This window comes from Poecilia reticulata, chromosome 6, assembly GCF_904066995.2.
Source record: "Poecilia reticulata chromosome 6, P_reticulata-male-v2, whole genome shotgun sequence".
Taxonomy (NCBI): domain Eukaryota; kingdom Metazoa; phylum Chordata; class Actinopteri; order Cyprinodontiformes; family Poeciliidae; genus Poecilia; species Poecilia reticulata.
The window spans coordinates 29350570-29367706 of NC_088835.1; the positions used below are offsets into that span (position 1 = coordinate 29350570).

The window sequence follows — 17137 nt, forward strand, 5'->3', positions numbered from 1 at the left end:
TCAGATAAAACATGCTCAGATCCTCCCAGTGTCGGGTTAGGAAGTCCAAAACCAGAGTTCACTACTGACGTTTTTATTTCTCTTACTAAATTATCAATAAAAAATATAACGGTTGTTAAGTTTTAAACATGCAACATGTAAATGTATGCAGATCTTTGCTGAATAGAACCATGTCAATGACATGGTTCATTGACATGAACCGTGTCAACATATATCATATGTTGATATATGTTGATATATATTGTTGTATATCAACATGTTGATATACAACAACAACAACATGTTGATGTTGTATATCGCCCTCAACAGGTTCAAATTTACAGCTATGAATTCTGGGTAGAGAATAGAAACAACTTAAATTTTGTGTTTACCAACAAAAATACTCTCAAAACATGTTCAATAAAGGTAGATAAAGTACCTTTTAAAAAATTCACAGTATTTCAGGAGGTATTAAACACACTTTTCATTATGTCCACATTTTTCAATTAAAATAGCTTTTTTATTGGTCTGATGTAATATTCTTATTTTAAATGTCATTTTAATCAACTATATAAGTGGAAAATCATCGTAATTAACAGAGAAAAGGCTTTCAAATGTCGACCCCTGTGTAGTAACTTGATTTACTTAGTGATAAAGTTCCTGAAATTAATGGAACATTTCAATAATAATCTAATTTATTGAATAGGTACATTTACATTTTAGCATCCATTAGTTTAATTAACACCACTGGCAGTAGAGAATGTGAAAAGAGGAAACAAATCTGCTATATAAACTGTCTTTAAAATATGAGTCTGAATATAAATGTCGACTTGGCTGTTTTGACGTCCGTCATGGCGGAGTGGGCGGAGTTTAGAAAGTGTGACATCACGTGCAAAGGGTCAGTAGTTTGAATGGCAGAACTGATCTGATCGTTTCCACAGCAACGACCAGAAGCAAGACCTTGCCTCAGAACTACAGTGAGCTCACTGATGAGGTCACAGATAGACATCAAAGGATCAAAGAAGTTCTTAGGCTTTGAATGCTTGTCTCTCAGAACATTCATCAGAATCTAAACAGAAACTCAGCATTTCAGTGTGATTTACATTTACGTTCTACAAAGATGAAAGTTGTCATGGTTGTTCCACTCTGCTTCGGATTAGGATACCTGATAACTAAAGGGATGAAGAAACTTTACAACTATTGCCGCCCTGGAAAAGATTTGGAAACCAAAAGCTCTACGGCTGAGAGGAGAACTGCCAGTCGTCCTGCAGGTCCTGCCACTCGTCCTGCTACTGGTTCTTGTCCTCCCCCTCCTACCAAAGACGTCCGTCCTTCCTCTGCGGCTTCCTCTGAGGTAGTAGCCATTCATCCTGCCACTGCCTTTTGTACTCTCCCTCAGGCCAAAGATGTTCGTCCTTCCTCTGCGGCTCGTCCTACCCCTCTGGCCACCGGCAGTAGTCCTGTCACTCGTCTCGGCACTGCCTCTTGTCCTCCCCCTCCTGCCAAAGATGTCCGTCCTTCCTCTGCGGCTTCCTCTGAGGCAGTGGCTGTTCGTCCTGCCACTGCCTCTTGTCCTCCCCCTCCTGCCAAAGATGTCCGTCCTTCCTCTGTGGCTTCCTCTGAGGCAGTAGCCGTTCGTCCTGCCACTGCCTTTTGTCCTCTCCCTCCTGCCAAAGATGTCCGTTCTTCCTCTGCGGCTCATCCTACCCCTCTGGCCTCTGTCAGTTGTCCTGCCAGTCGTCCTGCAGCTCCTGCCACTAGTCCCGGCACTGCCTCTTGTCCTCCCCCTTCTGCCAAAGATGTCCGTCCTTCCTCTGCGGCTTCCTCTGAGGCAGTGGCTGTTCGTCCTGCCACTGCCTCTTGTCCTCCCCCTCCTGCCAAAGATGTCCATCCTTCCTCTGCGGCTTCCTCTGAGGCAGTAGCCGTTCGTCCTGCCACTGCCTTTTGTCCTCTCCCTCCTGCCAAAGATGTCCGTTCTTCCTCTGCGGCTCATCCTACCCCTCTGGCCTCTGTCAGTTGTCCTGCCAGTCGTCCTGCAGCTCCTGCCACTTGTCCCGGCACTGCCTCTTGTCCTCCCCCTCCTGCCAAAGATGTCCGTCCTTCCTCTGCGGCTTCCTCTGAGGCAGTAGCCGTTCGTCCTGCCACTGCCTTTTGTCCTCTCCCTCCTGCCAAAGATGTCCGTTCTTCCTCTGTGGCTCATCCTACCCCTCTGGCCTCTGTCAGTTGTCCTGCCAGTCGTCCTGCAGCTCCTGCCACTTGTCCCGGCACTGCCTCTTGTCCTAACCCTCCTGCCAAAGATGTCCGTCCTTCCTCTGCGGCTTCCTCTGAGGCAGTGGTCGTTCATCTGGCCACTGCCTCTTGTCCTCCCCCTCCTGCCAAAGATGTTCGTCCTTCCTCTGCAGCTCGTCCTACCCCTCTGGCCACTGCCAGTCGTCCTGCCACTCGTCCTGCAGCTCCTGCCACTCCTCCTGCCACTGCCACTGCCTCTTGTCCTCCCCGTCCTGCCAAAGATGTTCGTCCTTCCTCTGCGGCTCATCCTACCTCTCTGGCCACTGCCAGTCGGACTGCCACTCATCCTGCAGCTCCTGCCACTTGTCCCGGCACTGCCTCTTGTTCTCCCCTTCCTGCCAAAGATGTCCGTCCTTCCTCTGCGGCTTCCTCTGAGGCAGTGGCCGTTCGTCCTGCCACTGCCTCTTGTCCTCCCCCTCCTGCCAAGTGGTTCGTCCTACCTCATATTTCTGCGGCTCGTCCTGCCCCTCTGGCCACTGCCAGTCGTCCTGGCACTGCCACTTGTCCTGCCCCTCCATCCACTTCTCGTCCTACCCCTCTGGCCACTGCCACTCGTCCGGGCACTGCCACTAATCTTGCAACTCCTGCAACTGCTGCAAGTCCTGTCCCTCCAGCCACTGCTGCTCATCCTGCCCCTCCAGCCACTGCTGGTTGTTCTGCCACTGGCACTTTTTCTGCCCCTTCTGCCAATGCCGCTTGTTCTACCCCTCCGGCCACTGCTACTGCCACTCGTCCTGCCACTGTCCCTCGTCCTGTCCCTCCTGGCAAGGCCACTCGATTTGTATTTGTCAGCAAAACATCATGCAACATCTCAACAGACTACCCAGCGTGTTGCTCTGCCTTCCCTGTAAGGCATATGCAGATGGTCCCGGTTGGCCGGAGCACTAGTGGCGAACGAACCACCCTTCGGTTAGGGATGCTGTCAGGCTGAAGGAGTCCTATCAGGCCTTTTTGACCTGTGGGTCTCCAGAAGAAGTTGAGGGGTATCGGCAGGCAAAGTAGCATGTGGCTCAGGTGGTTACTGAGGCAAAAACTCAGGCGTGGGAGGAGTTTGGAGAGGCCGTGGAAAAAGACTTCCATACAGCTTCAAGGTAATTCTGGTCCACCATCCAGTGTTTCACGAGGGGGAAGCAGTACAGCACCAACACTGTTTATAGTGGGGATGACCTCGACTCGACGTTGTAGGCCGGTGGGAAGAATACTTCGAAGACCTCCTCAATCCCACCAACATGCCTTCCACTGAGGAAGCTGAGCCTGGGGACTCTGGGTTGGGTTCTCCGATCTCTGGGGACGAGGTCACTGAGGTGGTTAAAAAGTTCCACGGTGGCAGATGAGATCCGGCCGGATCTCATCTGCCCGGGTTGTGTTGGCTGACGCGAGGCAACACAACCCGGGCAATACCTCTCTGGCCACTGTTTACCTATTGCAGGTTTATAATTTTGTATGAGGCAATATCACATGGACATCGGGGGCAGACTGGGGTGGCCTGTTCAAAAAGGGGGATCGGAGGGTGTGCTTCAATTACAGGGGGGTCACACTCTTGATGGATGGATGGATGGATGTCTACTTAACATCTTTTAATACAAAAACAAGGTGAACCGCTGGTGAACCTCCTCGGTGCCCTGACCCAACTGGCCTTAGCAAGTTTTCTGGGGGAAACCCTGTAATCAGATGTCGCACTTTATTCAATTGAAAGTTTACAAACCAGACAAGTAAAATAGTGCTTTATAATTTATTAGAAAAAATTACTTTAGAGGAAGCTACATGCACTAATCGTTTTCAAAGTTTAATAAATGAAAGTGACAAACATGGTGGCATGTTTAAAACTATTAGTTGCATTATATTCCTGTCTACGTTTTTCTAAGTTGCAAAAGAAAACACTATTCTTTCCTCCTTCAATCCAAAGCAACGTCAGAGGTGACGTTGCTGTGATTCACTTGTCTGGAGTCTGATTTTCAAATATTTTATTGAGGATTTTTGCACATATGTTTTGGCAGTTCTGTGATCATGTCAAAGCAGCAACTTGTTAAGTGTTTTTATTGTCCGTCTGGATGCTGCCCGCTTCCATAGGACAACAGAAAATCGCTCTTATAAATATGTAATGACTAAAATCAAGATACCCTCACTTTGTATCCCTCTGAAAAATGAACCCATTTAAATAAAGAAATTCCTCCATGGGTGATACCACCATAGAGAGCGTTCATTTTATAGAGTTAACGTCGGTTCTGTATGTGATCTCGTATAAAACAGTACCACAACACTTTTGAATTTTAATCATCAGAATACCAGAGCTAAAAGGTTTATGTTAGTTGCTTTTCTCCATCGATACGCGCTTCCCGGCCGCTCCGCTCCGTATGAGGTAAAGAAAAAAAAAGACGATGCGCACCTTGCGGAAAACTCTGAAATAGGAGAAGCATGACATAGAATGGAGCAACAAACTATTAATCTATAAATACAGTGGGGCAAAAAAAGTATTTAGTCAGCCACCAATTGTGCAAGTTCCCCCACTTAAAAAAATGAGAGAGGCCTGTAATTTTCATCATAGATGTACCTCAACTATGAGAGACAAAAGGAGAAAAAAAAAAATCCAGAAAATCACATTTTCTGATTTTTAAAGAATTTATTTGCAAAATATGGTGGAAAATAAGTATTTGGTCAATAACAAAAGTTCATCTCAATACTTTGCTATATACCCTTTGTTGGCAATGACAGAGATCAAACGTTTTCTGTAAGTCTTCACAAGGTTTTCACACACTGTTGGTGGCATTTTGGCCCATTCCTCCATGCAGATCTTCTCTAGAGCTGTGATGTTCTGGGGCTGTCGCTGGACAACACGGACTTTCAACTCCCTCCACAGATTTTCTATGGGGTTGACATCTGGAGACTGGCTAGGCCACTCCAGGACCTTGAAATGCTTCTTACGAAGCCACTCCTTCGTTACCCGGGTGGTGTGTTTGGGATCATCGTCCTGCTGAAAGACCCAGCCACGTTTCACCTTCAATGCCCTTGTTGATGGAAGGAGGTTTTCACTCAAAATGTGACGATACATGGCCCCATTCATTCTTTCCTTTACACGGATCAGTCGTCCTGGTCCCTTTGCAGAAAAACAGCCCTAAAGCATGATGTTTCCACCCCCATGCTTCACAGTAGGCATGGTGTTCTTTGGATGCAACTCAGCATTCATTCTCCTCCAAACACGACGAGTAGAGTTTTGACCAAAAAGTTCTACTTTGGTTTCATCTGACCATATGATATTCTCCCAGTCATCTTCTGGATCATCCAAATGCTCTCTAGCAAACTTCAGACGGGCCTTGACATGTACTGGCTTAAGCAGGGGGGCACGTCTGGCACTGCAGGTTTGAGTCCCTGGCGGCGTAGTGTGTTACTGATGGTAGCCTTTGTTACTTTGGTCCCAGGTCTCTGCAGGTCATTCACTAGGTTCCCCCGTGCGGTTCTGGATTTTTGCTCACCGTTCTTGTGATCATTTTGACCCCACGGGGTGTGATCTTGCGTGGAGCCCCAGATCGAGGGAGATTATCAGTGGTCTTGTATGTGTTCCATTTTCTAATAATTGATCCCACAGTTGATTTCTTTACACCAAGCTGTTTACCTATTGCAGATTCAGTATTCCCAGCTAGGTGCAGGTTTATAATTTTGTTTCGGGTGTCCTTTGACAGCTCTCTAGTTTTGGCCATGGTGGAGTTTAGAGTGTGACTGTTTGAGGTTGTGGACAGGTGTGTTTTATACTGAGTTCAAATAGGTGCCATTAATACAGGTAACAAGTGGAGGACAAAGGAGCCTTTTACAGAAGAAGTTACACGGCTGTGAGAGCCTGAAATCTTGCTTGTTTGTAGCTGACCAAATACTTATTTTCCACAATATATTGCCAATAAATTCTTTAAAAATCAGAAAATGTGATTTTCTGGATTTCTTTTTCTCCCTTTGTCTCATAGTTGAGGTATATATCTATGATGAAAATTACAGGCCTCTCTCATCTTTTTAACTGGGAGAACTTGCACAATTGGTGGCTGACTAAATACTTTTTTGCCCCACTGTAAAATAGACAGGTCTATATAAAGATATAATCCATGTTTCTGTCTCATATTTGTATGGAATAAAAAGGATCTGAAACTTTTGTTTTTCCACTGAAAGCTCTGGTTTGGTTTAATTATGTAAAGCACTTTGAAATGCCTTGCTGCTGAAATGTGCTATACAAATAAAATTTGATTGATTGATTGTTTGCACAATAAATGCCATGTGGGTGAAATTTTATGGATGATACTCTGATGTCCCATTCTCCTGAAGGCAGCACAGAGCTGCACCACCAGAAACTCACAGAAACACTTAAGAGTTATGATTAATGTGTTCTATGTTCTATCAATGTTGCATATCTCAGTCGTTTTGCAAATAGTTCAAAGTTTAAACTGACATGTACATCTTTTATCTGCTATTTTGTGGAATATTTAACAACCCTAAAATGGCACAGAACGAAAATATTTTTTCCACTTTGATTGGCTGCTGTTAGGCCTACCAATTTTAACTTGAATGTTCATTTATAGCATTTTTCTAATAATGCTATAAACCTGGATAATGGATAGGAGGGCGCTGGCACAAAAAAGGTTGAGAAACACTGGTTTAAAAAATTAGCTCCACAATTAGCGGATTGCTGCTTTGTTATGGCCTGATGATTACACCACGACAAAGACAAAACAAAGAATCAAATTGGATTCCCTCTCATGTCATTCAAATCCTCTTTCCTCAGGAAACGTGTAAAATATTTTGTCTGAATCCTCTGGTGTGTCTCTTCATCTCCCCCTTCCCTCTCATACTATTTTGCCATCTTTCCTCCAAAACTCAAAACTCAATTAGTAAATTAGTTCCAGCTCGCTAAGCGATAAACAGCAGCCTGGGAGCCAGTAAACACACATTGCACACTCCATTAGGGCTCCACAAGCACCACATAACCTAAAAAACCCTGGTAGACAGGTACACACCAACACACTCCTCCAGTAATTCACTTATTAACTCACAAAGGACTCAACGCTGCAAACGTAGCTCCATGTAAGAGCTACGCTCGGCCGTTACCCTACTGTCGTCACTATTAAAACAAACGAAGAACACGAGCATCTGAGATCGTCTCGCCTAATTTGCTTTGAGACAAGGAAGGAAAAAAAGAGTAGAGAGTTTAAAAGATAAAACATACAAAAAAAGAAAAAAAAAAACTAAGCATCAAGTGCCTTCAAACCCCCTGCAGAGCGTTGACAAATGCGTGCGTGCAGCTCCAAAGTCGAGCCGAGCTGGTTAAAAGCAAGCTTTCATGGCCTTTAAAAATTAAACCGCACACACTCGAGCTCAGTGGTGTATTTTGACAGTGTGTGATGACCGTGGGTAAAGCACTTAAGCTGCTGTAATTAGCCTGATCGCCGTGGCGGCTGAAGATGGCTTCTTTCATCCCCTCACTTCACAAACTGGCACGACGCACTAAAACACACTCGGGCGAGGAAAAAGTAAACACACAGCACTGATATGTCTGTTACATAGGAGCACAGAGGCGTGGGGGAGGATGAGTTACACACACAAACACCGGGAGAAGCACTGCGCACACACACACACACACACACAGAAAGTGTGTGTGGGGGTTCACAGCAGTGACAAGTGGAGAAAAATAGCTCAATCTTGGAGACGTACCAAAAGTTTGGAAATTCAAGCCCCCTTCTGCTGAGTATTTTAATTCACCTGACTGTCCGTCTCTTTCGGTCCACTTTGGACGTGAAACCAGGAGCTAAAGTGTTTTTAGCCAAAGATTGAATGTCAGTAAGAAATTTAAGCTGCAGGTGGAACTACTTTCTTGCACTTTAAGCTTTTATATGGAGCTAAATTAGGGTCAAAACGTTCATGCAGGAAACGAAGAAATAAAAGTTAAACATGACACATGTTGAACTTTCTTTAAAATAAAGTGAAGTAAGGCGATAGATTTAATGTAGATAAGTTTGATATTTTCAAGTTTTTTGTTGAATTTAGTTTTTTTATGTTTTCCCACCAGGAAAGTCCTATAGTCGGCTTGTTTGGTCGAAACTAAAAGCCATTTTCATTTACTGGTTTGCTTTCACATTGTGCTATTTGAAGGGAGACTGTAATTTCTAAACAAAGCGACAATTATTCCTTCAATTGGCCAGAAATAAAAAGTTTCTGCGTCAGATGAGGTGGTTTTTCGGCTTCATCGAATTTAGTGTGCGTCGTAAAGCTGCGAAGGAAACACATCAGTCACATGATCAACAATCGGATGTTACTACTGGCAAAAAAGACAAAGAAGAAGACAGGAAGTGGTTGGAGGATGATGGCGCAGCTTGTTTTTCAATGAGTTATTATTTACGACAAACTTATTTATGTGCGACTTAAATTGCATTTCTTATTTAATGGAAACACTGTAACTGTGAAATTGTGTTTTTCAAATGAGTAGCGACAAAGTTTTGCGTGTATTTAAAATGTAAATGCTGCTACACAGCTTTATTCTCTAAGCTTTCTGGTTTAAATCAAACAACAACATTTCTGTTTTACATATCTTTATTTTCTCCCAAATAAACATTTTGACCCCAGTTCAGTTCCATATATTTAGTAAAAAAAAACAGAAAATCCCAATGAAGGAACTTTAGTGCAATCAAGTTTATGTTTTGCAAAATTTACATTTAGTCCAATGCAATTAGATTCAGATTCAAATTCAAATGTTTTATGGTTGGATTTTAAGACACGGGTTACTAAGATGTCGGAACTTTTGATGAAAGAGCAGAAATCCAAAGAGGAACTAAAAAAATAGCTTAATGCTTGACAAAAAAAGAAAAAAGACTCATAAAATGAAGGAAAAATGGCCAGAGAGTAAAATCAAAGCGTCAGAGAAAAAGAAAGGCATGCAGTGGAGTCGAGCCAGGGCTGAACAAAGAGCTACAGTAACAGTCTGCTGGACTTACAGCACACACACACTCTCTCAGCTCTGGTTATGAAGTAAGTGTGTGTGCAGGTGTGTGTGTGTGTGAGCCGGCTGCTGTGAGGATCCCCATAGGTGGCCACCCTTTCAGCAGTCCGACTGCCAACTCATAAACCCCCAACATCCAGCTCCTCCTGCAGAGAGGAGGGGGCAGCTCAGAGGAGGAGGAAATAAAAAGGAGGAAAATTAGGGAGGGGTTATTATCATATGTATTCTCAGGAATAGGAGTTACAGTAATACCAATCTAAATGCACCGTGGTTGTGATAAACCAACTGGTTATGTTGGGAAACTCCAAAAACTTTCTGTGCTGCATTTCCGGCAGTTTGTTCCATGAAATAATGCAAATATGTTTAAGCTAATATGTAAATTTTCACTACATAATGCAGCTTCAGTGAAGCAGCTGAAAGTCTAAGTCTGGTTAATTGGAAATACTTTACTGTAGTGTAAATGCTGCTGTGACGTGTCCCTGTGTCACTTTTGTGAATGAGAGACTGATTAATTGTTGTGCTTTCTCCTTGCGGTTGATTGGCTGGAAGGGGTTTAAAAGGAACAAGCCCCTCCCACCAGGCGAGTGAGGGAGTTCAGATGAGTGTCGCGTCACTGAGCATCGTTCCCGCTCCTGTTTTAATAGATGCCATATTTTGTTCTTAATCCACCTGTTTGGTCTGGGAATCGTTGGCTAAGCTGGGTTTTCTGGTTTTTGGTTGTAGGGTAAAATCCTGAGGCAGGGGGAGGAGAGAAGCCTGAATCCGACGGCCAACGGTTTGTGACTTTTCCCATTATTTTTGTTTATTTTGCCACGACTCCCAATACCTGTGTGTCCAGACCTGGGTTTAATAAAACGTCTCCGCTAATCATGTAAATTGGTATGGACTCCTTATGTTGTGTGTCCTGTGTGGTTGCAAACCACCACAAACTTCTCTGTCTAAATCCGCTTATCCCTTGAAAGTATCACAATATAAGCGTTTCATATCAGTCGATACCGATAATTATTGATTAGTTTTTCGTTTTAAATATCTGAAATACTGCGAAGCTAGTTTTTAGCTTGGCAGTATTTAATTTATTTTTCAGCAGTTATGAGGCATAGTGGCGAAACCTTAAAATTCAGGACTGGCAAAAGACCAACAAGGAAGATGTTAGCCAAGCCTGTGAACTTTGACCTTCCTAGACAAACATTACCATTTCTTTGTGTTTTTGTGACTAAGCCTATTAGCAGCCATAGCTGCATCTCCATAGCAACATCTGCCTGTGATATCGGATCAGGGGCATAGTTATTTAAAAACTGCCAGTAGGGTGCACCGGTGAGTAAGTCACGCATTCCCCTTTCACACCTCTACATGCACCTTTTAGGCTGCACAGTGGCGCAGTTGGTAGAGCTGTTGCCTTGCAGCAAGAAGGTTCTGGGTTCGATTCCCGGCCTGGGGTCTTTCTGCATGGAGTTTGCATGTTCTCCCTGTGAGTGCGTGGGTTTTCTCCGGGTACTCCGGTTTCCTCCCACAGTCCAAAAACATGACTGTCAGGTTAATTGGCCTCTCCAAATTGTCCCTAGGTGTGTGTGTGCATGGTTGTGTGTCCTGTGTGTCTCTGTGTTGCCCTGCGACAGACTGGCGACCTGTCCAGGGTGACCCCGCCTCTCGCCCGAAACGTTGGCTGGAGATGGGCACCAGCACCCCTCCCGACCCCACTGAGGGAAAAAGGGTGCAAGAAAATGGATGGATGGATGGACATGCACCTTCTCTCTGCCTTTTAAATTTCCCCACTGGGAAGAATGAAGTGAAATGAGTTGAACCGAGTTTTCACGTCGCCATGGTAACGCGGAACGTCCACCGTGCCAGTTGTTATGGTAATCGTCGTACGGGCCGGCAGTGAAGCCCTTTTGGTATGTGAGGAAGCATTTTATTGTGTATCTGAATGTAGATGGAAGATCGGGGTGTGTGTTTTCCTGTGTGTGTGTGTGTGCAGATGCACGTAGGAGGGTGGTTGGGGGGGGGCACCATGCCCCGAGGCGCTCGCTGCTTAGCGGTGGGCTAACGGGCCGCAGAGCAGCCCTCGTCCTCACCCTGATCGATGCGGTGTGTAACAAACGTATGTAAGTGTGTGTCTCGTTAGCAGGAAGCAACATAGAGTCCAGGGACACACACCCTCCACACACACACACACACTTTATTCCCTGCCCAGGGACACACAGAGGTCCCAGGACCAAACACGCACACACATCGACTCCTCTCTGGTTTTCGGTGTCGCTCTCCGACACACAGCATGCATACACAATGAGTACACACACAGCAGAGCGCTGCAGCAGCACGGCGCATGCAACGCAAACACACCCGGGGAAGACGGCGCCTCCAGGTGTTTCACTGAGGAAGAGATTAAAACGGCCGGAGAAAAAGATTAAAAAGGGTCACATTTTATATTTACACACATTAAGACTACCTGTAACTGTTTACAGAGGTGGGTAGTAACTAGTTACATTTACTCAGTCGCATTAAGTTACTTTTAGGAGTAGTTTTACTACATTGTACTTTTTACTTGAGTAATTTTAGTATGAAGCATCTCTACTCTCACCTGAGTAGATTCTGAATACTTTATCTTCAATGAACGGAGATTAAGCTCGTTTTGATGCAAAATTTACCAAAAACTCACCCAAATCATGCGAGGTGTATTATTTTAGGATTTATATGAATATAAACAATATTTAAGAGTTTTAAAATTATGAGGTTGTAGTCAATTTTTTGATTTTTGGGGGGATTTTCTGTTGCCTAGAACAGAGGTTCCCAAACTTTTCCATGCTATGATCCCTAAAACATCATTAACTGCTGACTGGGAACCTTCTTTGCAAACTACAAAATATATGAAGAATTTTTTTATTCTCTATTCTCGATAATTACTACATTTGTTCAGCATAAATGCTGCCTCACACTTTGATTTTTTGCTGGCCATGCTATGCTAGCTTGAGCAGCAAAGCAGGTCGATAAATTTGACTGGCAGCTGATGAGCATGTCGAATAACATTTTAAGAAATTATTTTAATGGCTTGAAAATACAGATACATAAATTAGATTTTATGATAAAAAATAATTTTCTGATTAAAAAATTTATTAGATTTTCTTTTTTTTTTTTTTCTGAGGTCCCACTAGCACCCCCTGGTGGTGCACCCCCTGGTGGTGCTAGTGCCAGATATTAAAGCTGTTGTATTTATTGTGTATTGCGACACGACTAGCACAAGTAAAATAGTTAATCTTCAGTGCATAAGGCACAAAGACCGCCTCACACCAAGGGGCCCAGGTCCTTATAAATCCAGCCCTGGTGTAGAGTTTACATGTCAGCTGTAAAATGTGGAGTTTTCCCAGCTGTCAGTGAACTCACCAGATGGAGCATCAGACTGGTTGTGGTGGTGTGTGCGTCCGAATAGGAGCTCTGATTTTGAAAAGTGTGAAAGTGGCCTGCCTTTCTGTCAAGGACACCTTTAATTACAACAGCAGGGATCCCACTGTCTGTGTTTTATAGGCAGTTGCTGCTGATTAATAAAATAAAACCGTCAGGATTTTCAAACACAGCCACAAAAAAGGTAAATTATTTCTTTGAGGTGTCTTTTTATCTATTGGTAGATTATTAGAAAGAGTCAAAAGTGTAAAAAATGTTTTAGAAAAACTCATAAAAACAAGTTTCTGTATCGTTTTTAAAGGACTCCAACTATCTGGTCCACAACAAGGTTATCACAAATTAAAATACAAAAATGTCAAACTTGACACCAATACTAAGAAAAATACTCAATACTAGTATCAAGTCGACATGTTTTGTACGGACAGTTATTTGTCAGTAACATCAAAAATCACAATTACAATGTGATAAAATTTTTGTCTCCGTATAATTAGAGCAAAACCAATCAGTAGGGGAGAATTTATTACAGCTGCTTATTTTTAAATTTATACAAATAATTTCAAGAACTGTGGGATAAATAAAGGCTCATGTTAGACCTAAATAAATTGTTTCAAAACAAAGATGTATTTGAATAATTTAAAACATAGTTTTTGCAGTGTAAACAAGGATCTGGTTCATCCAGAGGTATTTAATAAAAGCTCTGTAGAATTTGTTTATTATTTTGTGATTAACTATGGGGGCTGCACAGTGGCGCAGTTGGTAGAGCTGTTGCCTTGCAGCAAGAAGGTTCTGGGTTCAATTCCCGGTCTTTCTGCATGGAGTCTCCATGTTCTCCCTGTGCATGGTGGGTTTCCTCCGGGTACTCCGGCTTCCTCCCACAGTTCAAAAACATGACTGTCAAGTTAATTGATCTGTCTAAATTGCCCCTAGGTGTGAGTGTGTGTGTGCATGGTTGTTTGTCCTGTGTGTCTCTGTGTTGCCCTGCGACAGACTGGCGACCTGTCCAGGTGACCTGTCCAGGGTTTCCCCGCCTCTCACCCAGAACGTTAGCTGGAGAGGCACCAGCAACCCTCCCGACCTCACCAAGGGTGTACAGAAGATGGATGGATGAACTACGGCAGCAGAGCTGCACCGGTTCGTTTTGGAGCTTCATTATTTAAGCCAGTGTTTTTCAACCACTGTTCTGTGGCACACTGGTGTGCCGTGAGTGATCGTCAGGTGTGCCGAGGAAATTATTCAATTTCACCTACGGTACCGTATTTTCCGGACTATAAGCTGCTATTTTTTTCCTAAGCTTTGAACCATGCGGAATGTAACCCGGTGTGGCTTTTCTGTGGATTCTTCTTCAACCACCAGGGGGCTCTCTAGGAGGTAGTGAATCTTTAGAAGTCAAAATTGTAAATCAAAAGAAGAACGTGCTAATTTTCATTTAGAACAACCACATGCTAGCAGCAGTAACGACGAAGAAATGTTTTCAAACTCATATCATGCAGCTTTTAAGTTGAGGGCTGTCGATCTGGCACTACAGGAGGGAAATAGAGCCGCTTAAGCTCGGTGTGAACGAAACCATGGTTCGGCTTTGGAGACGGAGTGCTGCGTCCTTAATATATGCAGCAGATTTATTAGGACACCGCCCTCTGCTGGGTCCTTATGGAAAACCGAGAGCAGCTTCCATCTCCCCTCAACCCCCCCCAAAAAATTAAGGCGCTAGTGTGGTGCGCTCTATAGTCCGAAAAATACGGTAATTGGTTTTAAAAGATTTTTTGAAAATGAATTATCTGCAAATAATGCCATCTTTGAGTGTCTGCTGTAGCAGTGACTAGCGGCGTAATCATGTAATATTCTTACCACTAGATGGCAGTAGGTACACAGCATTTTACATTACAACAAGAGAATTAGTGATGCATGAATGTTACAGGTAGCGGTGAGAGCATCGTGTCTAGCAAGACTGACGACAGTGATGGAAAAGACAGAGAAGCTCAGCAGTAGTTGGGTTGGAAAGAACATGGGTCCATTTCCCACAACATGTCTGTGTGAAGTGAGCTTCTCCAGCCTGGCTACTATAAAAACTAAAACCAGAGAAATAAGACGCTCATCTAATTATTTACAATATGTAATATGGTATGTTTAAAATCTTTAAGAAATGGGCCCAGATTTAAATTTATTCTCCCTGGAAAAGTGACCTACATAAAATGTTGTCCGTGCAACAGGAGGAGGAAAGTTGAGTAGGCCTTCTTTTTCTTTGTAATCTGTAATTAACATCAAACTCAGGTTTATTTTCTTCCTGCAGAGCAGAAATGATGGGACTTCTGGGACCTCACACACACTCAGAAGGAGCATCATTAAAAACAATTTTCACACATTAAATTACAACATTAAGTGGCTAACGGCTACAAGAGCACCAAGCTATTAAACTTTATGATCGCCATTACGGAGGACGATTATAGTTTGAACGCTCAGACAGCAGGAAAGGTACGCAGACGGTAATTTAGACAGATGCACTGAAATGCATCATGTCGTATATTTTCATTCAGCAATATTCACGTCATATTTCTGCGCCTGACACTGATTGCACACTGTTGATGCTAAATGTCACTTCTACGGCTTCATTAGTCCTCCCAGTATGCAACAATGAGAAAACGAGACAATCTGCTAAACACAGAAAATATCCAGACAGGAATAAGAAAGCTGAAGGGAGTCAGAGAAATAATGCAGAAAGGAGGAAACGAATGACAGACGACAGAGACGGAGGAGTAAAAAGCCCGACTCTGTGTGTGTGAATAATTCAGGTCCATGGAGAGGACAGCATGCTGCGGTAATGAGGAGGACACGCATCGATACCAGATATTGCTTGTGGGAAGTTATCGATCCAAAAGCCGTTTCTCCACACTTTAATCAAGGGGACGAGTGGACAGCGAGACGGACAGCGAGACGGACGTCTCATAAAATACAGCCGGACATTAAAAACTGGAGAAGCGTTGCTGACAGAAAGCGGCTCGATTCTGGATGTTTCAGATTTTTCCACCTGTCAACACGGTGGCATCGCTGATTAGAGGGATCTTTCACCTCCCCTCTTTTTCATACCAATCACTTTTTCTAAAAAAATTACAAATGACAGAAAATATTTTTAAAATGTAGCTTTTATTTCAATCATCTCTTCTGCGAAATGTACAATGGAGTATCAAAGCCAAGCTAGGATCATTTTTGTTTAGTCAAATACAATCTCCGTATTTGCAGAATAAAGACACAATTTTAGTAGATAAAAAGTTTGTTTTAATGAAAGAAACTTGTGTTTGTTTCTAAACAGAACAGGAATTAGAGCATTTTTCATCTCAAACCAGACTCAGTTTGGACCGTTTCTCTTCTTACATTGTAGGATACCGCCGCCATATTTGTTTCTGTATCAACTGGCTTCGTTTAAGGATGACCAGTGGCGCCCTCTGCTGGACGGTGGCTGAAATACAACACCAAAAAAGGTCTAAGCAGTCGTCGTGAGTTAATCAACTGGAGCTCATTTTAATCTACTGATCAGAGGTGGACAGAGTAAGAGCAGTGATACTTCAACATAGTAAAAGTAAAAAGTACAACATAGTAAAAATACTCGCATTTTTGTTTTCAGAAAAGTTCCTTGAGTAAATGTAACTAGTTACTACCCAAGTCTGAGTTGTTTGTATCTCTATCTGTGACCTTGAATAAAACAGGAAGTGCCCGAGAGTTAGCCGCTTGTTCTGGTTCGTCCAGCTTGGTTCTGAACGTCAGAACCTCCTGGAAACGCTCACAAAGTCAAAAATAACAAACTGAGCACCACCGCCCCCTTTGAACCATCAGACCTCCCTTCTGTTGCAACATTTCACATCTTTTCATGCACTTCTGGGTACACACACACACACACACACACACAGATTCCCAGCCCCTTTCTTTTGGTGTCACAGTGTCAGATATTCCAGGTTAGGGAGAACACTGGGGAAATTACACTTCTGCCGAGGCCCCGAGTGCTGTGTGTGCAGGAGAAAAAGGGGAAACGTCTCTGGGGTAAACCTGTTACCTCGAGGGGAGGGGGGTTTGACGGACAATGAAGAGGATGAGAGTGTGTTTGGGGCGGGGGGAGGATGATGATGGAGTGCAGGAGAGAAGCTGCGGGGATTAAAGATGAAGAGGACAGAGGAACAGAAGCCAACTCAGCCCGACCGGTCCCTTCGCTTCTCATTATGTGGGAGAGGATTTCCCACCACCGAGCCCAAGACGCATCTCCAATCTTAACCTGCGTCTACTGCGGCGGCGGCGACCAGCCGACCGACCGACCGACGCAGACGGAATAAAATATATCTGTTTGTTTCTGTGCACAACAATCCAGCTGGAGTCTGAGAGCCGTCGCTGAACCTGCTGATCTTTGTTTGGCGATGATATTAACTGCAGATGGATGTTAGCCGCGCAGTTCTTCGATTAACTCAAGAGAAACTGAAACTTGAACAAACAGTCTGATTCCTTCATCTCAACCCCATCTGC

The 17137-nt window shown here is 43.8% G+C and overlaps 2 protein-coding genes across 7 annotated transcripts in view; one reads left to right on the forward strand and one right to left on the reverse strand.

Annotated features, from left to right (window-relative positions):
- The window catches only part of znf423 (zinc finger protein 423), a 188404-nt gene that overhangs the window by 50841 nt on the left and 120426 nt on the right, over window positions 1-17137 (reverse strand). For 2 of the 6 annotated variants that reach the window (XM_081608334.1, XM_008412530.3), the window contains one exon: window positions 15754-16085. The exons of the other annotated variants lie outside the window; for them this stretch is intronic. In XM_081608334.1, the coding sequence (XP_081464460.1) occupies window positions 15997-16085 (89 nt within the window). In that variant the 3' untranslated portion in view covers window positions 15754-15996. Of the gene's footprint in view, window positions 1-15753; window positions 16086-17137 lie in introns of those variants that run through there. 6 annotated transcript variants of the gene reach the window in all.
- Window positions 289-4455, forward strand: LOC145552035 (uncharacterized). Its single transcript, XM_081608337.1, has one exon. It carries the CDS (start codon window positions 1019-1021, stop codon window positions 3197-3199), a length of 2181 nt encoding a protein of 726 aa, XP_081464463.1. The 5' UTR covers window positions 289-1018; the 3' UTR covers window positions 3200-4455.

Coding starts and splice junctions, on each gene's coding strand:
- LOC145552035 (XM_081608337.1), top strand. CDS start 1,019: ATGCTTGTCTCTCAGAACATTCATCAGAATCTAAACAGAAACTCAGCA.